This window comes from Zea mays, chromosome 3, assembly GCF_902167145.1.
Source record: "Zea mays cultivar B73 chromosome 3, Zm-B73-REFERENCE-NAM-5.0, whole genome shotgun sequence".
Classification (NCBI taxonomy): Eukaryota; Viridiplantae; Streptophyta; class Magnoliopsida; order Poales; family Poaceae; genus Zea; species Zea mays.
The window spans coordinates 216,961,028-216,970,631 of record NC_050098.1 but is presented as its reverse complement, the minus strand read 5'-3'; the positions used below and the strand labels follow the sequence as shown (position 1 = coordinate 216,970,631).

General features: G+C 39.9%; 1 protein-coding gene across 2 annotated transcripts; it reads left to right on the top strand.

Annotated features, from left to right (window-relative positions):
• Positions 1-1,473: 1,473 nt before the first annotated feature.
• LOC100282599 (pterin-4-alpha-carbinolamine dehydratase) lies at positions 1,474-5,481 on the top strand. 2 transcript variants are annotated; one of them, XM_008674653.3, is made up of 7 exons: positions 1,474-1,732; positions 1,844-1,905; positions 2,625-2,710; positions 3,431-3,516; positions 3,723-3,846; positions 4,369-4,437; positions 5,267-5,481. In XM_008674653.3, exons 1-7 carry the CDS (start codon positions 1,553-1,555, stop codon positions 5,302-5,304), a joined length of 645 nt encoding a protein of 214 aa, XP_008672875.1. In that variant the 5' UTR covers positions 1,474-1,552; the 3' UTR covers positions 5,305-5,481. The 2 variants fall into 2 exon arrangements, with proteins under 2 accessions (XP_008672875.1, NP_001148979.2); NM_001155507.3 differs by having other exon boundaries at positions 1,550-1,732; positions 5,119-5,395.
• Positions 5,482-9,604: the final 4,123 nt, after the last annotated feature.

The following is a 9,604-nucleotide window of genomic DNA, read 5'->3' as shown; positions in this document are numbered from 1 at the left end:
TTGTGAATTTCAAGTGTAAGGGCGAGAGGCTCCAAGTTGTGGAGATTCCTTGCAAACGGGATTGAGAAAAAGTAAGCAAAACACCGTGGTATTCAAGTGGGTCTTTGGACCACTTGAGAGGGGTTGATTGCAACCCTCGTCCGTTGGGACGCCACAACGTGGAGTAGGCAAGCGTTGGTCTTGGCCGAACCACGGGATAACCACCGTGCCATCTCTGTGTTTGATCTTGTTGGTTATTGTGTTTTGTTGAGATTCCTCTCTAGCCACTTGGCAATTATTGTGCTAACAATTAACCAAGTTTTGTGGCTTAAGTTTTAAGTTTCACAGGATCACCTATTCACCCCCCCCTCTAGGTGCTCTCAGGCTCCAGTATATGGGTACTATATTTAGGACCCGAGATACCGAGCCCTATAACCATTTGATGAAATTTTATAAAATAGGGCCGCTGTTAGAAGAATGTTTTATGGTTTTGAGCTCTATATTTAAAATAGGACCATGTTTAGAGCCTCTCTTGAAGATGCTCTTACGTGGATATTGTTGTAAGCCGTCGCAACGCACGGGCAACCGACTAGTAGTGTCTTAAATAATCAGATTACACTCGATTTGTTATAGTACATGGGAAATGAAAACGTAATATAGACATAATTGGTGTAGTAGTGTAGTGGTATAGGAGGGTATGCGCGAGAGAGAGGTTGCGAGTTTGAATCTCATTATTCATAAAATATATTATAACTTTGATTCAAAATAATAGTGAAAAATGATAGGGCAATGGGGTAAATAATAGGTAGGGTTGGAGAGTTGGTTCCTATAATTTAATAAAAAAATGTTTTGCTATTTTTTTTGTTTTTTTCGATTCTTAATTTGTCGAGTGTTTTTCTTCCGAGTGTAAAATAACCTTTCCCGAGTGTTTTAGACACTCGACAAAGAACGCGATTCCGGTAGTGTGGAGAGTTATAGTTGAATGTTTATTGAAGTTCGTTGAGATGTGTTCACTATATAGATAAAGTTGAGAGTTATAATTGAATGTTTATGAAACTTATTGAATTTTATTCTTGAATATCACTAGAAATATAAGGTTGATTTATTTATTTATTTATTTATTTATTTATTTATTTATTATATAGATATTTTTAATATTTTAAATGATATATAACATTTTTCTAGTATATTATTAAACCTAAAATCGTTTTTAATTAGTAATTAGCGATAAAATTAAGTTTTAAATGGTTTCATGGTACATATTTTTTTCTAGATATGGATAGTATCAGATGTTTCACGGTTTTTTCGAATACAAATATGAAATCGGATAGAGAAAAGTACTATAAATCCATTTGACATTCATATTAAAATCGAATACGGATACAGATATCTATATTATCAGTTTTAGCGAATACAAATAAAATAATTCGGATTTCCAGACATCCATTTCCAGACCTAAAAAGAGGCTAATGACGATTAGCAGAGTCTATTGCCATTTTTCCAAAGAGCTCACCATTATAATTTCAAAAACGCAATTGCGTGGTTCCCGTTGCCAATTCTCGGAAGCCGGCCGATGTCGAGTCCAAAATTGCAAAAATCTCTGCCGTGCCTCTCGTCTCTCTTCTCAGGCGCCACGCAAAACGTTCTCCGTTTTCCCTCTCCGGATCCGGCCCGCGGGGGCCAGGAGCTACCGATGATCCGGACCGCAACGGTGCGAGCGCGTCTCCTCCTATCGCGCTCCTACGTAGCACAGGTGCGCCATGCGCAACTGCGCATGAGAGGATTCCTCCGATCTCCGTGTAAATATATCAGCAAACACCTCCCGTGCACTGCTGATGCGCCTCTCTTTTTAATGGCTGTGCAGGCACAGGCAGCTTCTCGCTGGCCTCTCGTCCGCTGGAAGGCTTCGCATCTTGGATCTGTACGGTATATCCTCGTTCTACCTGCAGCTTTCTGAGCATCATCGCAGTAGCTGTGTGCGGCTGCGTGCCCTACGAGTGGCTATTGCTAGGCCGGTGCAAGAACTTCAGCGAAGGCTGTTAATTCTAGCAACTGGGACCACAGGAACCATTTTGTGTATGAAACTTTATTATATTTAGTTCAATGCTATTTGGCTCGTGTCCCAGGAGCATAGTGTTTTTGTTCTATAATCAGATTATTAACTTGAAAGAATGGCCTTTCGAGGAATTGAAAGAGCCCACTCAAGGAACGATTAAGAATTGATGTTTCATGTGGAATTGGGCATTTGTACTTTTTGTTTATAACGATCTATTTAGTGAACCAAAGAGTTGTTACACTTGGTTGGTATTTTAAGTACTCTACACTGCTTGATATGCTACTGAAGAAATGCGATGAGGTACTTGACACAACCTTGCCCCCTAACATTTTTACTCAATAAAAAAACCCTTTTCATGCCTGTTATATGGAAGGCTAGATATGAAAACAATGTAAAATTGGACCCAGCAAACCATGTTTGTAAAGCTCTGCTTATCGTTTTCTGAACTCATGGGTCATGATGATCCACCGAATGACCAAATCACCTTGACTCTTTTGTTTCAAGCACCCTGATAAATGGTATTATTTCATATCCTCTGCGCATTTTTTTATATTCTGTTCACTGAATACAAACATCGCTATTTATGCAGCTCTTTCTATCAGATGGACATTACAAGGCAATACAAAAATAAAAGTTTGACTGCAAGAGGGTGCCATAGCTCCCCTGAGAGTCAAGGTCATCTTCATATACATTGGTTTCTTCAAAGTTGTCTCTTACTGACTGAAATTTATCTCACCCAGATTTGAGTGCATTAATGCTTTCATCAATTTTATACGTATTAGGCCTTGTTTGAAACCCTAGAGCTAATAGTTAGTAAGTTAACAAATTGTTAGCTGGGCTAAGCTAGCTAATAAACTAATTGTTAGCTGTGAGTTAGCTAACAATTAGCTGGGGGCGTTTGGAACCTCTACAGCTAATTTTAACAGCTAGCTATTAGCTCTAGAGGTTCCAAACAGGGCCTTAATGTTGTTATGTAAGCATCTTATCTGTCGCTGACAACGTTGTAAGACATGGAAAAGTCACACCATTCTATATTTTGTCATGTTATCTATCTTTTTAGTGATTTGAAGTAATCCTTCTCATATGAATTCTTTTGAAATGTAAAAGTGGCAAGACTATAACAAGCTCATCATAAACGTGCAAGTATGATTGTACTTCCTAAGTTACAGTTAGGGTACCTTCTTATGACCATGGTGAACAAATAGTGATGCATTGATTACATATGCTGCAAAGCTTTTATACTCCTGAAGTCATTATATTTTATTCTTCATAAGAAAAAATATTTTAGAAAAAATAGGATCATATTCTTCTAAAGACCAGAATTTTTTTAACTCTTTACTGGTATTTCTCCGCCTTACACTCTTTAAATAATCCTATGCATTTTTGTTATTTCAGAATTAGCAATGAAAAGCTGTGTTCCATGCAACTCTAAGGATTTAGGTCCCATGTCAGAAGATTCTGCTAAAAAGTTGCTTGAACAGGTCTTGATCATGTATATTTTTGCAGTGAAAATTTTGATTAGGGTTGATTTGTTGACCCGGAATCCCGGGAGGATCGGAGGGGATTGAGGGAGAAATTAGTTCATTTCCCCCTCAATCCCCTCCGATCCTCCCGGGATCCCCTTGTCACCAAATCAACCCTTAAGATCATCCTAATTCCTACTCCATTGGCTGATACCTGAAAACAGGTGAATGGTTGGGAACTGATCACTGAAGGTGGTGTTCTGAAATTACATAGAACATGGAAGGTGAAGAACTTTGTTAAAGGACTTGAGTTCTTTCAGCTTGTTGCTGCTATTGCTGAGGAAGAAGGTCCTTTTTTTTCTTCATATTACCCGTTGTCTTTATTTCTTTGGCAAATAGTCAACTCTTTCATCTTTATTGTCTAAAAATTAGAATCAATCCAAGAAACTGCAATTCCAACCGTTTTATCTGTAGAATGAGTTCGCTAACTGCCTGTTCTCCTATGATTGTTATCTGAACAACATAATGGACATGAGAGCCACGAACCCTAATCCAGTTAAATTTGGGGAATTATTCTAGAATTTTCATGAAGGAAACTGAAACATTTCATGAGATAGCTATTCCCTCATAAATACAAGATGTCAGAACCAAGCTATTTTGCATCTATATACTGCAGACAGTGTTTACTCTAGTTGCACAATTACACATGACAATTATGTATAGCATGTTGTGAAAGTTTCATATTTTGGTGAAAACAGCCTAAAACTGGTCGTAAGTTTTTCTATTCACATAGAATCCAACAAATTGGTGCAAAATTTTCTTTTATAACAATGTGACCACAGCATGTTCAAACATATATGCCTTTTCCAGGTCACCATCCAGATCTTCATCTTGTTGGTTGGAATAATGTGAAAATTGATGTTTGGACTCATTCTGTCAGTAAGTGATTCATGTGTTTTTTTTCTAGTTTATTTTGATTTTATGTGGCACTTAGGCAAATGACTTGTATTAGCTTCTTTTCGAATTATTCATTCCAAAACTAGACACATCTTGGTCGCAATAAGTCTGATGACCAGGCAATTTTTCCATCATTAAATTTATTGTTTCAAGGATTTGAACATTGTTATCAATCAGTTTGCATTTTTCCCATCCAAATAACCAGAACACATATGCCTTTTTTTCTTGTGCTTCATTATATCTATACATGGTTTTAAATATCTCGAAGCAATCAAATATTAGATTCTTTTTAAGGAACTCAATCATGTAAAGTTTAAGTGAAAAGTATGAGCTCAGAACATGACCTTGTAATTACAAATTTGCCCATGGAAAGGTATGCTAAAGTTTAAAAAGATAAAATCACTTGTTTATATTGAATCATTTATTCTGCTATAGTTCACAACAATGGATATACTGTAGGATTACAGGATCAAACTGAACTGTTACTTTAGTCTACCTACTATTGCTAGTGGGTTAGCACTAGGTGCCTCTTAGATCTTGTTTTGGGTGTCAATATTATGCAATTGCACTTCCATTGTGAGCCGGAAACCATGTTCAACTTCCTTTCTATTTAAAACTGAGGCATGCCTTTGCTCGGATATTGATCATTTATTGTGTTTATAGGAGGTTTAACAAGTAATGATTTCATCCTTGCTGCGAAGATCAATCATCTCACTTTAGACGGCATTATAAGGAAGAAAGCTAAATAGCCAATGTCTCAGAAGCAACTCAAATATGCAACTTATATTTGTTTGGAATTTTGTATGCGCAGCGATGGAGAAGCCAAATGTTGAGGACACCTCGCCCTGAGTGAGATTAACTTGCTGAAATGTAGTGCCTTATTCAGTAGCTCATTTTACCTTGTTATTAATTAGTAATTTGCATGAGTAGACGTTGAATCCATCATTGTACTTGGTTACCTACTTACCTTGCCTGTCAGTTTTGGAAAGACACATGGTCGAGTAAACATACCGATCCATTGCCACTTGCTAAAGGATGTTTGAATGCACTAGAGCTAATAGTTAATTGGCTAAAAATTACTAGTGAAATTAGCTTACTATTAACTAATTTGCTTAAAATATCTAATAGTTGAACTATTAGTTAGGTTGTTTGGATGTCTAGCTAATTTTAGCCACTAACTATTAGCTCTAATGCATTCAAACATCTCTAAGATAGATCATCGACCTAATTGGCATGTTCAGCAACTGAGATCTTACACCTCCCTGTAATACGAGAGGGGTGAAAACGGTCTGCATATATCTTGCTCTATTTTGCAATGGTATTATATTAAAAAGAGACTGAAACAATAGTCTTAACCGAGAAAATCCTCGAACCCTGTCCCCCCTATCACTAATGGGTCGGCATCAACCGTCCACTCTGCAATGGCCTAACCGGAGAGTGGTGTATAGAACATCGTAACCTGAGAGCGGATGTGCACAAAAAGGAGATTTTTTTTAACTAAGTCGAAAAATTCGCTCTCGAGGAGAATTGAATCAAGATTTAGAGGTGCTGATCGGAAGCCTTTAATCACTAGGCTAGAGATCCTTTCCCGTTTTTTCGTTTTAGACAAATGTGAAAATGGGATGGAAATAATATGGGTGTTTTTACCATTATTGCTTTTTCTGTTTTTATTCAGATTATCCCGGTTTTTATCTGTATGTAATATCCCATTTTAATTAATACAATGAACAAATTATAAATGGTTATGTCACAACGTAACAAACTAATCCATTGTAAGGAAAATGGACCCCGGGCCATTTGGCTAATTGAGTTTTGGTGTTTGATGATTAACACAATCCGTGAACTAATAAGTTTTCTAGTGTTTGTGTGTTATTGTTCACAGGATGCAAGATTAACTTGGACTAAGGAATTGAGGAAAGCAACACCTCAAAAGAAGGCATTAAAAAGATCCAAGAAAAGTCCAAGTGTGCTGCCTGTGGACTGTCTGTGCGTGGAGCACCGGACTGTCCGATGGCACACCGGACTGTCCGGTGCCCACACGCCGGACTGTCCGTTGCACCAGGGAACCGCAGCCCAACAGCTAGTTCCAGGTGGCACCCGGAGAGAAGACCACCGGACTGTCCGGTGTGAGGATCGGACTGTCCGGTGTGGAAAGCCTGCGGCACCAACGGTCACCTGCTCTGACAGGGCAACGGCTAGGCGCTCCGGACAGGCTACAGTGCGCTGTCCGGTGCACCACTGGACTGTCCGGTGTGACACAGAAAGCAGCAGCTTTTTTCCAACGGCTATATTTGTGTTGGGGGCTATAAATACACCCCCAACCGGCCATTTCCAAGTGTGAGAGTCCAAGAGACATACCAAGGCATATAGTAGACATTCCCAAGTGCTCTTGCACCCAAGTGCTTAATAGAATCACTCGGTGATTAGCGTAGGTGCTTTGTGAAGTGCTTAGGTTAGTTAGACTGCTTTAGCGCTTGCTCTAGGTGAACCCTAAATTGTTGAGTGAGTTTAGATAAACCTCACAACACCTCGGCTCTTGCGTGAGTCGTTGTAATTGTACCGAGTGGGGCGAGAGTCTTGCGAGACCGTGACAACCGCGTTTGTGTCACGGCCGCCGCCGTGTACCGGAGGGAACGAGGCCCGTGGCGTTTCGGCCGGAAGCTCGATAGTGGAGACGGCGGGGAGCGTCCGAGAGGAGCCGGAAGCGGAGCACCACTTGCGCATGGAGAAGGCCCATGGCTTTCTACGAAGTTACTCGACCGAGGTGCTTGGCCCTCGCGTGGGCTTCCCTTTGCGTAGGGGCACCAACGAGGATTAGTCGGGACCTTGCGTGGTTCCGGATACCTCGGTAAAAATACCGGCGTCATCCACGAGAGTTTGCTTCTCTACTTTGCTCTTTAAGTTTCCGCATTTATATTAAGCATTTAAATTTCAATCTTTTAGTCATACTTATTTAGTGTAGATTGAAACTTAACCATTGTGGTAGAGATAGCAACACTTAGACAAAACCTAGTTTGCACATTCTAGTTTGACTATTTGCATAGGTTTTGCTCTAGGGATTTATTTGTGGCCTAGTTTAGCGAAAGTTTTAGAAGTCTTAATTCACCCCCTCTTAGGCGTCACCCGTTTCCTACAAGTGGTATCAGAGCCTGGTTTGGCTCATTTGAAACGCTTTAGCTTCACCGCTAAAAGAGCCGACACTTTTTAGAGGAAGGGATGGATACCCATAGGCCACCACACTTCGACGGCACTAACTTCCCTTATTATAGTGCTAGAATGGCTTGTTACTTAGAGGCCGTTGATCTAGGTGTTTGGAGAGACTCGTGACGGGATGAAACCCCTCAAGAATCCCGAGAAACCCACCACGAGTGAGGAAAAAGAAATTCATTTAAATGCTAGAGCCAAAAAATGCTTGTATGAATCTCTTAGCATGGATATTTTTAATCAAGTATTTACCCTGAAAACTGCTAATGAGATTTGGCTAAAATTGCATGAGCTCCATGACGACACATCAAATGTCTGTGAGCAAAAACATTGCCTAGTCTTAAATGAGTATAATACTTTTGCTATGAGAGATGATGAGCTTGTTAGAGACATGTATTCTCGTTTAAATCTAATCATCAATGAGCTCAACTCTATTGGCATAAATAAGTTAGGTGATGCAGACATTGTGAGGAAGATTATCTCCCTGCTACCACAACAAAGATATGGGAGCATCATCACCATCCTTCACAACATTGAGGACTTGAGTAACATGACCCCGACCATTGTGATTGGGAAAATCGTGGCTTTTGAGATGTCGCAAAAAATGTGTCGGGGAGAGGAGCCAACTTCCTCAAGGCCATATGCTTTTGCATGTAATGAAAGGAAGGGCAAAAAGAAGGCTCCCACTCCAAGCTCCTCAAGTGAAGAAGAGGAAGAAGAAAAAAGTGGCGATGATGAAAATAATCAACCATGCACATCATCCTCCGAGGACGAAGAAACAATCCGACGCGTCGGAAAGGTAATGGGGATGATCCACAAGATTAATCTAATGGGTGTGCCCCTGCAGGTCGAAGATCTTCTCTTTAACATTGACAGTAAAAAGCAAAGAAAGAGAGGGTGCTTCACATGCGGGGAGAAGGGCCACTTCAGGGACAACTGTCCAACTATGGCTGAACCCAAAAAGGAGAGGAGCAAAGGCAAGGCGCTAACAAGTGTTAGAACCTGGGATGATTCTTCAAGTGAAGATGAACTTCCAAGGACGCACAGCCACCGGTCCTCATCACGCTCATAACGGTCATCACACAAATGCCTTATGGCAAGAGGTAAAATTAGCATTCCATTCTCTAGTGATGATAGTAGTAGTGATGATGATGGTGAGGGAAAGCCCTCCGTAGATGAACTTGCGGAAGCCGTTATATTTTTCCAGGATGTTTGCACTAAGCAAAAAGCTCAACTTAAAACTTTAAAAAATAAGTTGATTAGCTCCCAAAATGATTACAAAGGATTGCTAGAAAAATTTGAAACTTTTGCAAACCTAAATTGTGAGCTGTCAACTAAAATTGAGCTATTAGAGTCTAGTGCTCCATCCACTGCTACTGATGATGGCCTTATAAAAAAGAATGAAAAACTTAAGGCTAAGTTAGCTAGCTCCCAAGATACTACTGAAAATTTGCTAAAGAAAATGGAAATTCTTAGCATACACAATAATGAGCTAACTACTAAGCTAGAAAACATTGGTAGCATCCCAGGAGCATCTTTAGTTGAAATTCCTGAAATTATTAAAAAGGATGCTTCTACTTCTTGCGTTGATTTAATTGATGATTCTTACTCCTGCAACCAAGTTCTTGTTGAGAATATTGTTGTAGAAACATGTTCGGATGAGGTCACAAAGGAAAATGAGCAATTAAGGCAAGAAGTGGCTCGTCTTGGCAAGACTTTGTATGACAAGAAAGGCAAAGCCAAACAAATCCGACCTCCACAGGATAACACCACTGCGGGAGTGAACAAGCCTATGGAGGGAGAAACTGTGATTTGTAGGCTATGCCACATGGAAGGCCACAAGTCTTTTCAATGCAAGGCGATGACCGGGGATAAACAAAGGCAAAAGCCAGCAAGCAAAATCTCCAACACCTACATCAAAAAGGTGGACAAAAGGCTGCTACAC